The sequence below is a fragment of the Geotrypetes seraphini genome, chromosome 9, assembly GCF_902459505.1.
Source record: "Geotrypetes seraphini chromosome 9, aGeoSer1.1, whole genome shotgun sequence".
NCBI classification, from domain to species: Eukaryota; Metazoa; Chordata; class Amphibia; order Gymnophiona; family Dermophiidae; genus Geotrypetes; species Geotrypetes seraphini.
Genome location: NC_047092.1, coordinates 4,089,878 through 4,110,930, shown reverse-complemented (window position 1 = coordinate 4,110,930; position 21,053 = coordinate 4,089,878). Strand labels below are relative to the sequence as shown.

The 21,053-nt window shown below is 42.2% G+C and overlaps 1 protein-coding gene across 3 annotated transcripts; it reads left to right on the top strand.

Moving 5' to 3' along the window:
* The first annotated feature begins 12 nt into the window (after positions 1-12).
* Positions 13-20,647, top strand: HSPA14 (heat shock protein family A (Hsp70) member 14). Of its 3 annotated transcripts, none has more exons than XM_033959040.1 (14): positions 13-160; positions 3,819-3,899; positions 4,761-4,843; positions 5,566-5,614; positions 5,739-5,844; positions 6,292-6,382; positions 7,981-8,085; positions 9,650-9,811; positions 10,277-10,432; positions 13,058-13,160; positions 14,135-14,350; positions 16,777-16,950; positions 18,373-18,443; positions 18,603-20,647. In XM_033959040.1, the coding sequence occupies exons 1-14, from the start codon at positions 104-106 to the stop codon at positions 18,679-18,681; spliced, it is 1,533 nt and encodes a 510-aa protein (XP_033814931.1). In that variant the 5' UTR covers positions 13-103; the 3' UTR covers positions 18,682-20,647. The 3 variants fall into 3 exon arrangements, with proteins under 3 accessions (XP_033814931.1, XP_033814933.1, XP_033814932.1); XM_033959042.1 differs by having other exon boundaries at positions 25-160; positions 3,819-3,891; XM_033959041.1 differs by lacking the exon at positions 13-160 and adding an exon at positions 201-336 and having other exon boundaries at positions 3,819-3,891.
* The last annotated feature ends 406 nt before the right edge of the window (positions 20,648-21,053 follow it).

Below are 21,053 nucleotides of genomic sequence, written 5' to 3'. Positions count from 1 at the left end.
GTCGGCCAAGTCCTCTCTGCCGGTTGAACATTGCGATTGGTAGAGCGATGTTCTGCGTCCTCTGATTGGTTGTCGGAAGGTCGCGTGATGCCGGTGACCTGTCATGGCGGCGATCGGCGTGCACCTGGGCTGCACATGTGCCTGCGTGGCTGTATATAAGGTACTGAAGCGGGTGGTTTGGGTTCCCTTGCTTAGTCCTAGGAACAAAGCTACGGCCTGATGGTCGAAATGTTGGTGCTACCTGGGAGGCCCCGAAACCTGCAACAAATTGCATAAAATCGGTTGGAAAGAGGATCCAGGCAGTCCCCGGGTTAAGAACGTTCTTAAGTTGAATTTGTATGTAACTCGGATCCTAGTATTCTTCCCTCCTCTTGCATTCCTTTCCATCCATCCCACTCTTCCCCATTCATCTCTACCTCACTCCTCTTCCTCCCCAACGTTCAATAATTCTCCCTCCCTCCCTGTTTCCATGTGCACTGGACCCCCACAAGAGAGAGAGCATCTTTTTGGCTGGCCCTGCGAAAAACCAGGGAGAGCTTCACTAAGAAATTCAAGGCTCTGTTGAAATCTCATTATTTTCAGCAGGTCTTTTAGTATCTGAATAAATATTTCTTTTAAAATTTCTTTTGTGCTTAAAGCCTAGGAAAATCTTGCATAAACGACTACATAACTTGCATAAACGACTTCATAACAATAACACATAAAATATCTCATCTTTCTCCTACTTTCAATTATCTGATTACACAGATCTCAAATAAAGATATTTCACTCTAATAAAATGCTTGCATAAATAAATACGCCCCCCCCCCCCTTTTTATAACAAAACCATAGCGGTAACGGCTCCAACACATAAGAATTCCATGCTATGGTTTTGTAAAAGGTGTGTGTGTGTGTGGGGGGGGGGGGGGGTAAGTGACCTATCCTCAGTGAAATTAGACTTTAGTATGAAAGTCAAGTGAGTGTGTTTTTGTAGTTTGAAGGGCTAGGTTTATCCTGTTTTAAATGGAGTTCTTTTTCTTTTTAATTTATTGAATGTTTAGAATTTGTAAACTGCTCAAATCTTACAGTGGTGGATGGTATATCAAGTTTTTAAATAAACATAACGTTGGCATTAAGGGGTCCTTGCATTAAGGCGCACAAACCAATTTAGCATGCGCTAAATGCTAAGGCATCCATTATATTCTATGGAGGCCATAACATTTAGCATGTGCTAAATTGGTTAGCGTACCTGGCTAACTCAGTGCTGACTGGGCCAAAATAATCTAAAGTGGGACTTGAACTGAGGTCTCCTGGGTCTCTGCCTACTGCTCCTCTACATAGGCAACTGTGGCCGTTTTACAACACTGATGTCTCTGTGCAGTCACCATGTCCCTTGTTTTGCTGTATTCATAGCTTGGACATTTCTGTTGGTACACTGGGGATGCTCGTGCTGGACATAACCAGTACATGGAAGTTCCTTTCTCATGTGTTTTAGAATGGATGTCCTTTCTAAAATGCCATTCACACATTAATTGTTAGTTACATCTACGAGGGGGTGCTAAAAAGTTCTCAACCCAACCAACCAACTTCCTAAATTCTGAGCGTTATTTTGCCACTGTAGCTGAAAAGGGTGTGATCTTATTTCCTTAAGTGCCAATTTACGGAAACAAAATTCTTTGTTTTGATATTGTTTCAGATCAATGATTGAACCACATCCATGTCATTTTTTTGGTTGGACCTTTCAGCACCCTCATAAGTGTCTAGTGCCTTCCTTATTGACTAGAGGACTTATAGTACTGTATATACATTAAGACTAATCACCAAACATTGAAGTATTGCAGATCACAGACTCGCAACTAATATTGCTCCAGCAATTCTGCATTTATTATACTGGCTTCTTATTAAGGGATGCTCTCTTTTTAAGCTACTGGGTCTCACCTTTAAATTCTTGCATACTCCAAAAAAAGAAAACAACATCCTAGTGGAGTGCTTAATTAAATACTATCCAAACTGCCCATTAAAACCACACAAAGCAACTTACCTATCCCAGTATAGAAATTGTGAGGAAAGAAACATGGCATAAGAAAGCTTTTAGAGTGACTTGGGAGAAAAAATGCAAAGTCATGTACCTGGGCAGCCAAAATCCATGCAAGACTTACACCCTTAATGGCGAGATCCTAACAAGAACTGAAGCAGAACGAGACTTAGGGGTGATCGTCAGTGAGAACATGAAGACTGCCAATCAAGTGGAGCAAGCTTCATCCAAGGCAAGGCAAATCATAGGTTGCATACGCAGGAGTTTCGTCAGCCGTAAGCCTGAAGTCATTATGCCATTGTATAGATCCATGGTGAGGCCCCACCTGAAATACTGTGTGCAATTCTGGAGGCCGCATTACCGTAAGGATGTGCTGAGACTGGAGTCGGTCCAGAGAATGGCCACCCGGATGGTCTCGGGACTCAAGGATCTCCCGTACGAGGAACGGCTGGATAAGTTGCAGCTGTACTCACTTGAGGAACGCAGAGAGAAGGGTGACATAATCGAGACATTCAAGTATCTCACGGGCCGCATTGAGGTGGAAGAAGATATCTTCTTTTTCAAGGGTCCCGTGGCAACAAGGGGGCATCCGTGGAAAATCAGGGGCGGGAAACTGCACGGGGACACCAGGAAATTATTTTCCACTGAAAGGGTGGTTGATCGCTGGAATAGTCTTCCACTTCAGGTTATTGAGGCCAGAAGCGTGCCTGATTTTAAGGCCAAATGGGATAGACACGTGGGATCTATTCACAGAGAAAGGTAGGGGAAGGTCATTGGGGTGGGCAGACTAGATGGGCCCTGGCCCTTATCTGCCGTCTATTTCTATGTTCCTATGTTTCTAAAGCTTCCAGTTTCTTAAAGAATTCTGCCACTAAGTTTTGGAGAGGACCTAAAACAATTCATTCTCTCAATTTAACCAGGTCATTCCAAGAAATACCCAAAATATGAAATATGTGAAGAATGTTAGGTTCTAATTTTCTGTAAATATTTTGTAATTTTTATCTATGTTTTTGATTTTCTTATGTTACAAGATTAAAAGTCATATAATGTGACCTAAATAAAATACAATCATGACCTAAGGATAGGGTAAATAAAACTTGGAGCAAAACACCTACAGAATTTTTGTTCATAGGTGCTCTATAAATGCCTTTTTTTTAAAAGTAGAAAAAGAGCCTTTCTAGAAACAGTGCATATCATCTGATAAGACCTGCAAGAGCCACCTGGTCCTGCCCTTTCCTAATGTAGCACCACAGAATCTGCCCAAGCACAGGCTTGTCCCTACATCTTTGAATCTAAGGATCTTCTGTGCTTTTCCTCAAAGCAACTGGATTTAAAAAAAAATAGTTTGGCCAGCTATTTCTAAGAGGAAATGTTTCCTTTCTGGCCGAGTCTACCCTCTTCAAGGTCCGCATCATATACTCAGCTGAAATAGAAAACATAAGAAGAATGATTTCTTTATAATTTTGCTATTTTGTGTGTATATAGAGTTCTATATCATTCTAAGGTGCCTTGAGAAGTCAAAATTGTATCTGTAACAGTACCTGTGGGAGGGTATGGTAAACTGTTCCTTTTTTTATCTTTTTGCCCCCTGTAATTTTGTGTGTTTGGCTGATGATCTTATGACTTCGCTCTGTACACCGCTTTGCTCTCTTAGATGAAAGGTGATATATATCAAGCTTAATATTATCTTAACCTTACTGCTCCCTATTGCTGTAAAATTATTTGCAATGCGCACTTGCTGAGTTTGGGCATGTTATTTTACTTTAAGCAACCTGTGTAATATTTTAATGTTTTATTTTTTAAGGATGGCCGTGCTGATGTGGTTGCAAATGATGCAGGTGACAGGGTCACTCCAGCTGTTGTGGCTTATTTGGCAAGTGAGGAGGTAGTACTTTTTCTTTCAACACTGCAGCATTTGGATTTTTGTCTTTTAAAAACCTGCCTGTCTGGTTTTAAAGTTCTTCCAGCAGTATAATTTAGAGCTCCTTTTACAAAGGTGCGCTACGCTAACCACGGGCTAAACGCTAATGCGTGCATGTTAATCTATGGGCGTGTTAGCGTTTAGTGCATGCGTAGATTTAGCGCACTTTTGTAAAAGAGGGGGTTAGCTATTTATGCTGCTTGCATGTTAATAAACCAACTGAAATAGTTTACAAAGTTGTACAAAATAAAAATCCTAGGATCCCTATCGTTCCCCACCCCCTACCCTAACAACACCGATCTATAAAAGCAATTAAAAAATCACGATAAAGAGCACAGAACAAAGCCAAGCCTTTATCTTTCATTTGGAAAACCAGGAGGCACTGAAGCTGTCTTTCAGTTGTAAACCATTCGTTGGATGATACTTCCCCACTATGCTTGCTAAGAAAATCATGTATAATAATGAAAAGGTGCATTACGGCGCGGTGAATAGAAAGAAATACATTATTTAATGCCTGTGGAACAGCTTTCACTGTCTAAAGCCACGATCTCTCACATTTCCTAAAATACAGCACTCTTTCATTGTGTGTTTAAGTGCGAAGAGTGTGTGGGATGGTTTGAAACGTGATCTAACGTTTCTTGGTTGAAAGATGAGCTAGGTGAGTTGGAGGTAGATGTGGGATGTATTACTGGGGAAATTTAAGGAAAGAAGAACACCAGTTAAGAGTAAGCAGAAGATTATATTTCTTGCAACAGAAATAACTGTGCAGCATCTTTGCTCCTCAGTTTAAAAATCACAAGTGCAGTTCTTTTTTTTTTCCTCCAGATTGTAGGGTTGGCGGCAAAACAGAGCAGAATCAGAAATGCGTCGAGCACAGTAGTGAAAGTGAAACAGATCCTGGGAAGATGGTAAGTAACTGAACAGGGAATGGAATTGGTGCCGTGACCTTTTCTGCAAGCTGCGCTTCTGGTTTTTCTCTTTTGGATGTATCCTGGGTCGGACCTCCTTGTATCCTGTGACGAACTTGTAGTGCATTTCAGAGATTCACTGGTGTGCTACCAAATGCTATTTTTCCAGGCTTCTTTTTGTGATATATTTCTTTTTACCTTTATTACCATGGACCCCTGATGAAGGTTGTCCGAAACACGGACCGTGTTGGGGCCCCTGTCTGGTAAAAGGTTTTTAGTTAAGATTTATTTGTCAAAATAAAATTTGCCTGCACCGTGTACAAGTCTGCAGTTTTGGTTTGTTTTCTCTGGTCTGTTTTTTCACTGCAGACGAAGTTGGACCTTTGGTTCTTTTGTTGTTTTGATCCTTCAGATTTCACACAGCTGCTGTCTGCTAAGCAGCATAAACCCCTTCGCTGTGCTCAGCTCAAATATGTTGTGCTGTTGTGTTATGCTGTGTCGGTAGGGACTTGTTTAACATGATACAGGCTCCGTAAGTTGGATTTCAACGGAATAGATAGAAATCCGAGACTTGAAAGCCTGCCAGCATGCTAAAGCATCGGCCTCAGTGTGGGACATAACTCTGTGCATTGTTTTAAAGATCTCATAAGACAACTTTCTTATTTTGTGCACTTTCTCTAGTGACTGGCTAATTACCTAAATTCTCTTTCGTGTCTCATCAGCTCTGGTGACCCGCAGGCTCAGAAGCACATAGCAGAGAGCACATGCACAGTAAGTGGCTGACACCTTGAGATAGCCATTTGCCCTGTTGTTGGCAAGCAAAGAAATCCTCTTAGAAATTGCTGAATTTCATTTCTAGAGAAGGCTCTTAGAAACGGTTGAATTTCACTTCCAGGTTGTAGAAAAAGATGGAAAACCAAGGTATGAGATAGATACTGGGGACGAAGTCAAACATGTCTACCCAGCGGATGCGGCCAAATTAATCTTTCTAAAAATGAAAGGTAGGTACAAAGTGGGTTAGATGTGCTTAAGGGCATTTTCTCATCTTGCTTTCTCACCCCCTAGGATCTGATTGCTTTTAAACATCACTTCTCATGGATAAACAGTTACTCTTCTGCCTGGGCCCTGTTCACATAGGCAAATAGTAGTGGAGCAGTACCCTAGTGGTTAGGTCCAGGGAGGCCCTGTTTGGATCCCATTTAGACAAGTCACTTAACCCTTCATTGTCTTGGGTTCAGAAGCAGATGACATTCTCTCTAGGTATAGGAAAATACTTACAGTACCTGAATATAATCCTTAATGATCTAATACTGAAAAGGCACAGGCTAATTCATAAAAAAAAGAAATAGTATGTACCAGGCCCTCAAAATGCATGGCAAATAATTTCAGAAGTATCACTTTCCAATTCTTTCTTTGACTTGATATCTGCCCTTTTTGTCTTGAACCAGAAACTGCCCAGTCTGCTTTGGGTTCTGATGTTAATGATACGGTTATTACTGTGCCTTTTGAGTTTGGAGAGAAGCAGAAGATTGCTCTTCGGTAAGAATTGGGACCTCTCTTTCTCTCTGGTGGACAGATGTATATTGCAAAGGTTTCCATGTGCTGGAGAAGCTCCTTTCTCAGCCGTTCCATCTTTCAGGGCATCAGTATTAGACTGATTTATGTACAATGCTTTGAAAATGGAAATAAAGTCCAGCATTGAACTCTGGAATAGAGAATGACACAGTGACAAAATTCATCACTGTTCCCGTCCCTGTGGAAAACCGCAGGAAACAATCCCATGTCATTCTTTAGTGTCTATTTCAACCTCAGTCTTTCTACACCAGTATTCTTCCATGCAAGGCTTGAGGGTGAGTGGCTGGGCCCATTCATACTGATTCTTATGTGAGCCAAGTATAGGACAATGAACCCATTGTGACATCACTGATGAGGTTGGCTCTTATTGGTGGAATGAGGCATTATGACATCACAATCTCAGTTCTGGATACCAGAGATTGTCATTCTTTAGTGTCTATCTCAACCTCAGTTCTTCTACACCAGCATTCTTTAATGCAAGACTTGAGGGTCAGTGGTTGTGTCCATTCATACTCTGATTCTTCCCTCCTTAAAGAATGATAGGGAGATGGTTTCCTGCAGTTATCTGTGAGGATGGGAACAGTGATGAATTTTGTCACCGTGTCATAGTCTGGAGTCCTATTTATTTCTCTTTTCTACCGAGTCATGTATGACAGTAGGGACTTCTCGGGGGGATGTCTGATAATGTAGGATTTATTTTAACTGTACACATTTAAATAGCCTTAGAGCTGATATTTTCAGATGAAATGAGTTCTTGCAGGGACAAATTTGGCCCCATGTCATTCTCTACACTTCATCACTCTAGAAATCAAAATTTAGCAAAAGTGAGCCAAGTAAAAGACAATCAAGCCATTGTGACACCTAATTGAGGTTGGCTCTCAGTCATTGATGGAATGAGGCGTTATGACATCACAATACCAGCTCTGCTTATCACACTGTTTATTTATTCAGTTTTCTAAACTGTTCTCCCAAGTAAAGAATGATATGGGGACAAATTTTTTTCTTGTCCCTTCAGGACTCATTTTTCTGTTCTGTCCCGGAGAGTTCTTTTCCTGTCCCTGCCCCATTCCTGCAAGCTCCGTCTTCATCTTCACAAGCCTCAAACACTTTAAAATCATAACTGTTCGAGGCTTGTGCGGTTAAGGCAGAGCTTACAGGAATGGGGCAGGGACAGCAATAAAACTCACCGGGACGGGACGGGGAAATTGAGTTCCTGCGTGGATGGGGACAAATTTGTCCCTGTGCAATTCTCTAGCTCCGAGGCACTGATGAACACTGTCATGCAGGGCCTATCTCCAATATCAATTGTCCACATGAAATTCTCTAGAGCGCTTAGAATGACCCAGCTGTGCTTGTCATATTGGAAACTTTCCTGCAGACCCTGTAACTGGACCTAATGATCCCCATTCAGTTTTGTTGTTGCTCCATTTTTTATTTTTATTTTTTGCTTTTTCAGTTAATTTCCAGCACTGTGATATAAAGCAGGGTTAAAGGCTTATGGTTTCTTTATCGGAAGTAAAGCTTTCATTTGAGTTAAGTGTGGGGTCTGGAATTGTTTGCAGAGATGCAGCTGTTGCAGCGGGATTGAATGTCCTGAGACTCGTTCATGAACCGTCTGCAGCACTACTGGCCTACGGAATCGGACAAGAATCTCCCACTGGTAAAAGGTAAAATGCTTGTTTTTTTAAATCATAAAAAATAAGGAATTTAAATGGGCAAAAATGAAGTCTCTTTTTAGGGAAGAGAAAAATATTTGTGGTAATTCTGTTATTCTGTTCAGTAAGTTTATTAGTTACTCACTCCCTGATATGAGTTCATAGTGACCTATAGGGTCCAGTAAAGGAGCGATGCAGTCATTGGAAGCTTCTGAAACACATACAGTATATTACAAAAACGTAGTCTAATTGGGTACGTCCCAATCTTTGTGGCTCTGACAGCATGATTGCAACCAAGTAAAATTGTGACCTCCTGGCGTTGCTAAATAATGATACACCTTTGTGACACAGAAGCAGGTTTTGTGACCCCTTTAGGGTCCCAACTCATAGTTTGGGAAGCTCTGGTCTAATCTTCAGCACAATACTTAGCAGAGTAAAATATCTTCAAAGCATGACAAAAACCTAAGATGGAAGGAATCTGTCTTAATTTTCAAGGGAAAATATCTAAATCTAATTCCTTTGGTGACCAGAAATTCCAATAAACAATGATTTCATCCTTAGAGGAGAGCATCGTTGAGGATTATAAACTATAGAGGCTACTCTTAAACAAAACCCTGGCTTGGATTGGAAAACCAGTAGAGTTATTATTTTCCTTCCAGTTGTGTACTAGAAGTTCATTTTCTTAGCCTGTTGCCTACTAGGCTTTTGCAAGGTGAGGTCTGCGCTTCTGTAATCTCTGAGTGTCTTCAATTCTGCTGTTCCAAGAATATTAACAAGCCTACTCTGATTGAGAGGGGTCACAGTATTCAGATTGATCAGAAAAGACCTACTCTCTGTACTTGAAACACCGAATGGATTGAGGGCTCTTTGAATTAGTTCTGGAAGGCAATAAATGAAGGGTGTTACATCAGTTCATGGGGACTTTATGTAACAGTTTTTTTGAAAAGTTCAAGAAGTCAAAAAACACTAAAAAGTGTCAAATCATTTGAAAGTCGTTCCTACAATGCCAAATAACAGTATATCAATCTTCCAACAATCAAAAATGGCTATTGAAGAAAGGAACTTATCTCAATCAAAAAACCGCTGGCGTTCATCAGTCAAAGAGTCTGTTTCCAGGGAGCGCCAGCTGATCGCCCTACAGAGCCCTGTTTCATGCCCTTATCAGGGGCTTATCCCGCTGCAAGTTGAATTAAGTGCTGGTTCTTTACGGCGCTGTACCATCTCTCTCATTGCTGTTGTGCTGAAATCTAGGAAGGATATAAATGATGCTACTTTTCTTCAACCTCTACTTGGGAATAATACTCATAACACAGATCTTACACGTCCCAAGTATATGCCCAGTCTTAAATCACAACTGAAAAAAGTTGTGATTTAAGACTGGGCATATACTTGGGGCATGGAAGATCTGGGAAATCTGGGCAGGCAAATTAGCCTTCTCTCTATGTTTATCGATTCTCTCAGCTCACATGATGTGGAGGAGCATGAATGGGGTATGAAAGGTGGTTCTTTTTGTTTGGATGTGTTGGCGAGTGAATGCCCCACTAATGCCAAATTCTCTCTCCTCTTTATGTATCAGCAATATTTTGGTCTACAAACTGGGAGGAACGTCACTGTCTGTCACCCTCATGGAAGTTAACAGCGGGCTGTACCGTGTCCTGGCCACAAACACGGATGATCGCGTCGGTGGTGTACACTTTACAGAAGCCTTGGCAGAACATTTAGCTTCTGAATTTCAGAGGTGAGTCTCTGAGCAGTGTGCATCATGGAGGGGAGCGTTGAGCGTGAGTTTAGAGCAATTTAGATACAGCTTTTCCCGTCACCTCGTCTCCTCTTCTGATTTTTCTGTTGTCTAAAGCAGGGTTCCAAACTGAGTATCTGGCCCTTGGGACTGACGGCTCAGGACAGAGGGATATGTTGACACCCTGTAACAGCACTGCAGTTACCTGTAATGGCCATCAGGTCTTGGGGCCAGTTAATGCATTGTCATCAATAGGCTGAGACCTGAGAGAACAGTAAACCAAACATTGGTCTCTTGCAATTCACATGCTTTATAATCTTGAAAAATTATTTTCGGGTAGTCAAACTGATTTGGTTGACAGCTGGGGCTATAGTTTGAGCTTGATAGAGCCATTCCTATCTGCCTAGTAACTCGGTTCTAGGCTGACCCTGTTTTTACCTGATGACTCCTTGGATGTCTCTTTAGGTCTTATAAGCAGGATATTAAAAGCAACGTACGTGCCATGATCAAACTGATGAACAGCGCTGATGTTGCAAAGCACTCGCTCTCCACCTTGGGAAGTTCAAACTGTTTTGTGGATTCCTTGTATGATGGGCTTGACTTCGACTGTAACGTGTCTCGGTAAGATGCTTCTTGTATCTGAAACTCTTCTGTGTTTTGTGGGGAAAGGGTGTAGAAAACTGTCCTCCTTGGTGCCTGCTGAAAAAGCCGTCTTAAAAAGAAACAAACAAAAAAGCTTTTTCTGAGCATTCTTGCCCATCATCTTTAAAATGAAAGGCGGCCAATAATTGAGGAAAGACTTGACAATTGCAAAAATGAGACTTTGGAAGACACTGTGAGAGCCAGATATGAGAATTTTAAAAGGACAGAGGGCGAGCCAGTTTCCTTTCCTTTGGAAACAGTATGGGGCATGGAAATCCCTTACCTCAGCTGATCCCTGGCATTTGCCTCTTCGTTGTGTGCAGTGGAGAGCTCCAGCTTCTTCCTCTAGCTGTCAGCACCAGGCAATGGCATCACCATATTGGGAAAGACCGAGGGTCCATCAAGCCCCATATCCTGTTTCCAGCAATGGCCAATCCAGGTCACAAGTACCTGACAGTATACCAACACTGCTTGCGTGTGTGCAGTGGCGTAGTGAGGGTGAGAGGCACCCTTCCCCCACCCTCTTCTCTGCCCTCCTCTCCTTCCCCGCCCCCTGCCGCGCTCGCCCCATCCCTTCCCCCGTATAATTTTCCTGGCTAGAGCAGCCTCATAAACTTGCTGCCACTGTTGGCTCGCTCTCTAATGTCAGTTCCTAGGCGTGGGAGTTGGACGTGACATCAGCGAAAGAGCCGATGTTGGCGTGAGCAGCAGGTTGGAGTTACTTCTTGCACCAGCAAAGAGCTAGAGGTACGGAGGGAAATGAAGTGAAGGCGCTTGTGGAGGGGGATGGAGAGCAGTACAGGTGCCCCCCCACCCAAGATGGCACCCAGGGCGGACCATCCTCCCCCCACTTACTACACCACTGTGTGTGCGTGTGTCTATGTATTCTATTTAGCAGATTACCCATGAACAAGAAACTACCTCTCCCCACAATAGTTTCTTTTCATTTTAATGTGCACTTCTCTCTTTTTTTTTTTAAGTGCAAACAATTTTTATTGAACAATAAAGGAAGATGAACTCAACAAACGAACAGTGGTGGTGGTCAATATAATACAGAAAGACTTCCAACCCAAACCCCTTCCCCTCCCATTATGCAAAACAAATTATTGATGATGAAAGAACAAGAATAACAGCAGAAGCATGGCATCAACAATTTTCCCACGTGTTCCAAACTAAGATAGGAAGCCCCCCCTGCAACACATGTCCAGTCCCACATCCCAGGGCCAGTAGCAAGAGAGAAAGAGAAAAAAAAGGGGGACCAGACAGGAAATAACCAAAGACAACACCTACGTCCCACCCAACACTCCCCACCCCAAGCTAGCCCCCCCAATCCCCCTGAATAGAGACGAGGTAGAAGGAAACCAAAAAGCAGTGGAAAACAGGGTAGACTTAAAGCAAATTCAAAATTTGACTGGGCTTTTGAGGTGGTAGAGAATTAAGATAGGGATCCCAAACGGCTAAAAACAGCATCCTGGTGCATCCTTAGCCTCCCAACCCAATAACTCAAGGATAGCCAGTCTCCAACCCCCAATACGAGGGGGAATCCGGTGAGGTCCACACTTTCAAAATCGCTTTCAAACCCAAAATACCAAGCTTCCGAACCCACAATCGAGCTCCCTTCCCTCGAACCCCACAAGAGCACCTCGGGAGATAGCAGAAAGGGCTGGCCCAGAATGCGTCTAATAGAGGCTCCAGCATGTTTCCAAAAGGTTTGCACAGAGAAACGATGCCAAAAAACATGCAAGAAAGTGGCCTCTGCCAAGGTACATTTCAAACAAAGAGGATATGGGGCAAAGCCCATTCTGTGAAACTGGGAGGGGGGTAATAAAGGCTCTATGTATGACCCACCAGGCACATTCCCGTAAACGAGCACAATGCATTGAGGCGGAGGAAGATATCTTCTTTTTCAAGGGTCCCACGACAACAAGAGGGCATCCGTTGAAAATCAGGGGCGGGAAACTACGAGGTGACACCAGGAAGTTCTTTTTCACTGAAAGAGTGGTTGATCGTTGGAATAGTCTTCCACTACAGGTGATTGAGGCCAGCAGCGTTCCTGATTTTAAGGCCAAATGGGATCGGCACATGGGATCTATTCACAGGGCAAAGGTAGGGGAGGGACATTAAGGTGGGCAGACTAGATGGGCCGTGGGCCCTTATCTGCCGTCTATTTCTATGTTTCTATGTTTCTATGTTTAATGGACCTCAGAGGGAATACATGATATACTAAGCTGAATCATCCATGCAGACACCCTTTTTTTTTTTTTTTTTAAATGTCCCTGTGGAAAGGAGGGATATTATGTCATCAGCTGTTAATGGTGGAGGGCTGCCTTCTTATTGGCCATTACCTGCATAGTCAAATGATGCTCTCTAGCAAATCAGTGCCTGTTTTTTTTTAGTTACAATAAAATTTTATTGACTTTTTAATATGTGGTACAACAAAACATTGATGAAGTAAGAATTTCCAGTTATACAGTTCCAGATTCCAATCTTAATAAGAGTCATAAACATGCAATTATATTTCCTTACTCAGAATTTTAAAGAAGTGCACGTAGAGCAAGGTGATCAGGTGAACAGAAGTCTCTCCTCTGGTTTCTTTTCCTTCAGGGCTAGGTTTGAGCTCATATGCACATCGCTTTTTAATCGGTGTATAGAACCAGTCAAAAAACTCCTGGAACAAGTCGGATTCACTTCGGAGGATATTAGCCAGGTAATAGTTTCCACTGGAGCAAGACTGGCCTATTTTTATTATTTAAAACCAGCTGAATAACAAAATGTCAGAAAACCTTTTGTTATAGGTAACACTAACCTCTCAAGGATCCATAATTACCTTGGTTCATTCATTTCTACAAGGTCAGTTTTGGTGATGTTTGGGAGGGAGGTTGACTCGCTGGTCTGTTGCAGTTCTATGAGATGCTTTGCAGGACCTGGAACAGTGGCTGATTCACACTTGCACACTGAGGTCTGCAGCTTCAGTGAGCTGATACAGGGGATCAGAGCCCAGGGTACAAGTGATTGATTTTATTTGATGTCCCACTTTTCCTTGAGGCAATAGCAGAGTGCACATGTGTGTGCTATGCAAGTATGTAGCTTACAAAGAAAACTGGAGCTTATCCCTGCAAATGTATTGTTAAATATATGGGTTAAAAATATGTTTTTTTTATGCACCTGATCATATAAGATCCTTTTTGGACCTTAAGGGGTTAATCAGAAGTGGAGAGTCTAGCTCTAAAAATTAAAACTGGAGAGTATAGACATACTAAGCCTTTTCTTAATTGGTTATTTAAAATATATCTCTCTCTAATCTTGATTTTTCTTCTGGCCGAAATAGTGGTCTAAGAAAGAGTTGTTTCCAGTAAGATTGTAATTTCTGTTCTTTGATTTTCTTTTAAATGTTGGATTATGACTGTATTTCCATAACAATTTTTTATACTTGTGAAAAATATGATAACTAATAAAAAGAAAATTAAAAAAAGAAAACTGGAGAAGGGGAAAAAAAGACAAAACTTTTAACACAGATACAGCATTTGGGAATGTGAAGGGGATGGTTTCTCTTTAAACGTGCTCTCATCTTGAGAATAGATCAGAGTCTGCAGCTAATTTAAAATGCCCATGGGTAGGAGAGACTACATATCTCAATGGATTTAAGAGGGCCAGGGATGTAACAAATCTCTCTTACTGCAGGTGGTTCTGTGTGGAGGCTCTGCTCGCATCCCTAGGCTCCAGCTGCTCATTAGGGATCTCTTCCCAGATGTGCAGCTCTTGAATTCCATCCCACCAGATGAGGTGATCCCCATTGGTGCAGCCATGGAAGCAGGGATCCTCCTTGGTAGGGAGAGTCTTTCTCCAGAGCAGGAGACGCTGGGCATTGAGTGTTCTGCGAGGGACATCCTAGTAAAGGTAAGTGGGCAGCCAAATACTGTTTAGGATTTATTGGTGTCATTTTTGTCAAGGAATGCATTCTTAAACCATGAAGTTCAAAGCAGGAAGACCCGGGTCTAACCGGAGGATCTGGATTTGTTTGGACTTAGCTCATCCCTTTCCAGTTCTATTTCAACTTGAGTTACATTCAGGTCAATGGGTTTCTTCCTATGCAGAAAGGATTTTTGTATCTGGGGCATCAAGGGAAAGTCACTTAACCCAAGGACTTAGGATCAGTGTACCTTCCCCCCCCCTTTTTTAACAGAAAGGGTAATAGTTGCATAGAGCAGACTGCAGTGAAAATTCTGGAAACAAACCTCATATCAGAATTCAGAAAAGCTTAAGCATCAAGCACAGAGGATCCTTAGCTGTGAGGGGTAAAGCCTGGGATCAGTGATCAGATGAAATGAACGTGCTGGCTTTATCTGGCTTTCTTCATTTCTTGTGAAGCACTTGCATATAGTAGGTTTAGTCACTGAAAGGATCCAAGTGCAGTGATATTCCCAATTAGAGCACAAACATTTCTTCCATACCCACCCGTACTTGCTAAGATTCATTCATCCCCCACCCGTGGAGTCAGGGCGATTATTTACTTGCTCACAGCCATTTCCTCCCAACCCCTGCAGCCTCCCATGTTTTTTGGATGGTGTTCACCATTTAACTAATGAGCGTTTTTAAGCCTCCAGCTGTGTCTCAGTGCATTCCATTCTAAGCTTCATTCTGGAGTTACCAGCGACTTCATCCTTGTGAGAATTGCACAGGTTCCTCAGGATTCCTGCAGTCCCCATTTCCATGCTGCTGTCTTCCTAGTCCTCAGGAGCTGTCAGTGGATCGGATTATCAGCATATGCCTACTACCTCCACTGTATGCAAATATCTGTTGCGCATTTTCATTAGGGATATCCTGCCTACGACCACTGATGGCTGTTGCGATCTAGGAGTGAATATTGTGCAAAGGGATTCTCTACACCAGCTTTTTTCAGTGCAAGGCCCGGAGGCCCTCATCATTCTGTCTTTTTTTTCTGCTACTCTTTGCTTCTCTACCTGGGTTCATGGGAGAAAAAGCTGCCTGCTTGAAGGACAAGGCATTTCTCAATAGATGAAGGGAATGCATTTTAAAATGACTAACTCCTTAAGGGTACTCTCAGTAACAAGTTTGCTTGTGGGGCAGATGTCATCGACTTACACTGGTCAGCAGTGACACAGCCTTGCATGGGAAGAAACAGTAAAACCTTGAATTGCAAGCAACTTGGTTTGCAAGTGTTTTGCAAGACAAGCAAAAAGACTCAAGTACTGTGAAAAGCTAATGTATCAAATGAACACTTTCACAAAAAATATAAGAAAGACGTCTGCTGGATGTCTATGGTTCCTTGCAAGCTTAATCATAAAAAGCAAACAGAGGAAAAAGCCTCAGACTGAGGCCCTCCCACCACCACAATGGTGGTTTAAAGGTGGTTAGGCGATAACCTCACTGGCAAAAAACCTCTGTAATGTTGTAGATAGATAAAAGCATTGCTTGGTGCTATTTAAATCATTCATAAGTTATATGCATTTAAAGATAGAGGAAAAATCTTCCACTTATCTGCTGTTGATCGGTACACCAACAGTGGCCAGCGTTTCACAACTCTGCTGCCTCAGGGTGTAACAGATCCGATCAAACTAGAGCCAAAATGAAACACACAAAATTTTGCCGTTAGAATAGACCCATCATAGAGAAAAAGCAAACTCCTAATTCACAAGATGTACCTTAAAGAGGGACGCTAAACAGCATCTCAACATCAAAAAGATGGCTCCCCACCGCCAGGGTCAGGTTTAAAGCTCCCGGTGTAATTTCGTCATAACCGGAAGTGACAGCGCTACAAGCGCTGTTGAATACTATCAATTGCTGTCAAAAACTGACATCCGATACAGGAAAACAAACAAAAACGTGATGAAGGGCAAAAAACATATTTTATTTTATATTCCTAAAGTTCTTTGTTCTTTTTAATATTTTGTGTTATTTGTGGTTTTTATATTTCGATTTTTGTTTTTCTTTTATATTCTGTTAACGTGAATCTCTTAGTAAAAAGCACTCCATTCAAGTTTTGAATTTAACCCCTCTGGTTCTTCACTATTCAATTTATGAATCCATAGCTGTTCAGCCCGTAGGAGCCGCTGAGAACGATTGGTACAGTCCTTTACAACACGGTCAATCACAAAGCAGCGTAAATCTGTAAATTCGTGATTGAATTTGAGTTTGTATTTTCTGTGATTTTTTTTTTTTGTAATCATATATGCTGGTACCCCTTTGCTACTTGAGATTTGTTCAAGCACTTGGAAAGAGCTGAAATAAAAATGTTTCTCTTAAGCCGAACTGTTTTGGGAACTGTTGAGAGATCTCACCGCTGTCCCTCTCTTCTCTCTCAGGAATTGGACGAGTTGGGGGCTGATAGATTCACAGTGCTCTTGCCATTGGGCACACCCCTGCCAGCACGGAGGCAGCACTCGCTGCAAGCCCCGGGAAATATTTCCTCTGTTTGTCTAGAGCTGTACGAGTCTGCAGGGGGGAATGCCACGTCTGAGGAATTTAAATTTGCACAGGTGAGTTTGTGCACTTAACGCAAGCAACGCTCTGGAATTCTGCATATGAGCCACAGCTGGTGTCTGCTAACTCCATCCATAAGAAAAGTGGCAGCGAGTTGTGGCAGCCCTTGTGAAGGTGATGTGGTCTCCTTGAAAACCAGACCTGCTGAAGGCCCCCCCTCCACTTCAGTTTGTTGTAATTTTCTCTTTCCTCTTGATTGCACTGCTAAAACAGATATTAATAACTTGAATAAATCACCAATTATATCAGTAGTTTTATTAGAGCCAACAATGACCTACTTGTAACTGTATTTCTAACTACAACCTAATTATATTAATAGTACTAGCAACCGTATTGAATGTCTGTGTCAATCTGTCCATTGTAACTTCCTAGGTAACTGACCCAACCTGTTGTAATGTAATTCATCTTGAACTGAATCGGTAAAGATGGGAGATAAAACCTGATTAACACAACATAATATACTTGTACATATCATTTCCATAGTGCTGTTAGACCTATGCAGCTCTGACAATCCGTGCTCAATAAAGCTTACAATCTTAATTAAAAGAGATAAAACAGGACAGATAAGGCATCTCTGCAACTATTTGATTTTTTGATAATGCCTCGTTAAGCAAGAAGGCATTTGTACTTGTTACTGGATTTTGTAACACTGTTATAAGAACTTAAAGAATTGCCGCTTCTGGGTCAGACCGGTGGTCCATCATGCCCAGCAATCCACTCACGTGGCAGCCCCTAGGTCAAAGACCAGTGCCTAACTGAAACTAGCCATACCTGCGTACGTTCCGGTTCAGCAGGAACTTGTCTAACTTTGTCTTGAATCCCTGGAGGGTGTTTTCCCCTATAACAGCCACTGGAAGAGCGTTCCAGTTTTCTCCCACTCTCTGGGTGAAGAAGAACTTCCTTACTTTTGTACGGAATCTATCCCCTTTCAACTTCAGAGAGTGCCCTCTCGTTCTCTCTACCTTGGAGAGGGTGAGCAACCTGTCTTTATCTACTAAGTCTATTCCCTTCATTATCTTGAATGTTTCGATCATGTACCTTCTCAGTCTCCTCTTTTCAAGGGAGAAGAGGCCCAGTTTTTCCAATCTCACTGTATGGCTTAGTTAAACTCAGGAAGTTTGCCATTTTTTTAACATCACTCTGACCCCTGACCCAGGCATTCGCTGAAACGTGTCGGGTCCAATAAAATCTCTCTCACATTTGGCTTCACTTGTTTGTCCCATCTGGACCTTCTACTCTGTTCTTGTCTTACGTTTGGTTTATGTTCCTGCTTTCTTTTGATCTGCCTTTTCTTCCACTTTACAAAGACATTGTAGGTGACTGTGGATGTTCTTTCTAAACATTTAGCAGACTTTATTTTTAACAAACTGGATAGGCCATATGACTTTCATCTGCTGTCATTTTCTTTCTTTTAACAGATTGTACTCAAGGAGTTAGGTAAAAAAGAAGATGGGAAGCATATCATCTTAACAGTTCTCACTATGAAAAGGTACATTAATGGAGATGTGCCACCTCGACTCTTGGGAGTTTTGCAGACTTTAGGGCTGAGCAAATGAACTGCAGCATGCATGATGTAACATTCACCTCTGTTGTGCAGCTTCCTGTATGTTTCTTCCCTTAGACTAATGCTCTGTGCCTTTGTCTTTAGGGATGGATCGTTACATGTCACCTGTACAGACCAAGGGACAGGAAAATCAGAGATGATTACTGTTGAAGTGGCTGCATAACATTACCAGGAAGGAGCTTAGTTTGTTATTGAGACGCTTCATCTGGTTCATTCTCCTTGTGAGATCCCTGGCTTCCATCAGAGGATCACCCTAAAGTCTCCACTGTCTCCCAGTGTTGTATCCCACCTCATGTGCCGTTTTGAAGCGAGGAGGGTGCTTGGCAATCCTGGAGCACCACTATACTCTTGTGAAGCACAAATCCAACAGTTTAAGGATGTAAAATTTGTTGGAGGTGAAATTTAAATGGTTACCCATAGAGGGTCATTTTCAAAACCATTTCCACAGGTAAAACACTGCTTTACCAGAGCAACTGGAACTTCTTCTGCAGGTAAAACACAAAGATTGTTTGCCTGTATGTCTAGGAGCAGAAAGAGCTATATTAACTGAAATTTGTTTGCATAAAAAGGGGAGGGGGGGAGTGTATACAGGTGCTTTTTCCAAGTGCAATGTGTGTATATTCATTCTGAAAACCTGTGCACGATCCATGCATAAAAAGTAAGTGCAAGCTTTGCAATAACAGAGGCAATGTGAAAATCGCCCGTTCTGTGAGAAGAGCAAACAGGCTCTTGTTTGAAACATAGGCCAGACAGCACACATGTACACTTGCTCCAAAAAGGTGGTGTGTGTGGATTCTACATGGGTGCTGGCATATTTTATTTAAAAAACCCACATCACAGAGCAACCCCTGGGAACACCTGCACACTTGGGGGGAGGGGTTAGATTCAGCAAATAGCACCTAAAGATAGTCCCAGAGATACAGGGCACGAAACACAAATTCTGTAAAAATAGATCCACGTTGAACTACCATTATAAAATACTAGCTAAAGTCCGCATTCTTGCACCTAATTTTGGGTGGGAGCATTTACGCCAGCCAAAGACATATAGGTGTATAAAACCAAGACCCTCCCATGCCCATACGCCCTTAAGAGAGATTTGCTGTTGAAATTAGTGCATTGTTTACAGAAAAGTGGTGTAAATCAGGTAGGCACGTAACTCCTAATTAATGCCAGTTATTAATATGGCCACTTACGTGCTAATTAGTTTATACACACCAGATTTTTACAGAATTGGGGTACTCTTACTATGCACCTACTTTCTGTGCGTCTCTACTTCTGCACCTTTTCTACAAATGGAAAAAGCTTAGGGTGGAAGGAGAGCTGGCTCCAGCTTGCCCATGCACTTCCCAGTGTGACCAGTAGAGACCCAGCCTGCTTCAAGATTGGGAGCTGTGTGTGTAGTGTGCCAAGGAAGGGGAAGTTGCACATCAGCTGCAGTAGACTGTAGGCGTTTATGAAATGTAACCATTTCACAACACTGACAAGGGTTCAGCAGTCCTTGCTGGTTTACTATGGATGCTAAGTTGTTGGATTGCCCCTTTTTGTAAATAGGAGAACTGTAATAAATTGAATTCAGAATAAAAACTAAATAGTGTAAACTTTTAGGATGTCTGAAAATAATAGACCTGCCCATAAGACTCTTATGTGCTGTTCTGCTTTATGAGGAACTGAAAGCTGTTAGGAAAACTTTACTGCATTGAGAACTAATTGGAGTGTATTTGCTGTTCCGTCCCTGTCCACCCAGGCTGACTGGAGCTTTCTCATCCTTTCCTCTAGTCCAACTGAGCCCTCTCTTTGCTTCCCACCCCCCAGTGGGATCCAGCAACATCTTCCCTATTCCCGTTGTACATGTCTTCCTGCCCCTGTCCCGCTACCCCTTTCTGGTCCTACAGCCTTGTAGCTTTGCAGAGGACATATATGGCACACAGCTCTCCTTTGCACCCAGAACTCAGACAAGATGCCACCAAAGGCATCTAAGCGTATGGCATACAGCTGTCCAGTTGTAACATATATTCTGATGTAAAAGCCTAAAATTACTTTACTTTTGTTACTCATTCTGCAATCTGTTGTGACTTTTATTGTTAATGTATGTAATAAAGTATTGTTAAAAACAAATACCATATCCAGTTTATAACGTATCCAGTCTGTGTGTTTTCTTGCAGTGTAATTGCTGCTAAGCACAGGTGCATAGCAGCTCAAAGCAATAACCGTTTAAAAGTGGTATACAGTCCAAACCACACATTGAAATTTCTTAAAGCAGTAGTGCCTACTGTTTCTGGCAAAATTCAAATGTGTTGTGAGAAGCAAACCATGCGGCCTGTGTTTGTCTAAAGTGTTGTATGTACACTGTGTTGATAAGGATATTGCTGTCCCCCCAAATAAAACCACACTGCCTAGTCTTGAGGACCAGAGGAGAAGCTTTGGTGACTAGAGCAACAGGTTGAGAACCAGGGTAGAGAATGACACGAGGACAAATTTTTCCCCGTCCCCGCGGGAACTATTTTCTCATCCCTGCAAGTTCTTTTCCTGCTCCTT

Bases quoted from the DNA above. Each gene is read 5' to 3' on its own strand.
- HSPA14 (XM_033959040.1), top strand. From the start codon at position 104: ATGGCGGCGATCGGCGTGCACCTGGGCTGCACATGTGCCTGCGTGGCT. The intron at 10,433-13,057 runs GTAAGATGCTTC...CTTTTCCTTCAG, and splicing joins TTCGACTGTAACGTGTCTCG to GGCTAGGTTTGAGCTCATAT. The intron at 16,951-18,372 runs GTGAGTTTGTGC...TTCTTTTAACAG, and splicing joins AGGAATTTAAATTTGCACAG to ATTGTACTCAAGGAGTTAGG.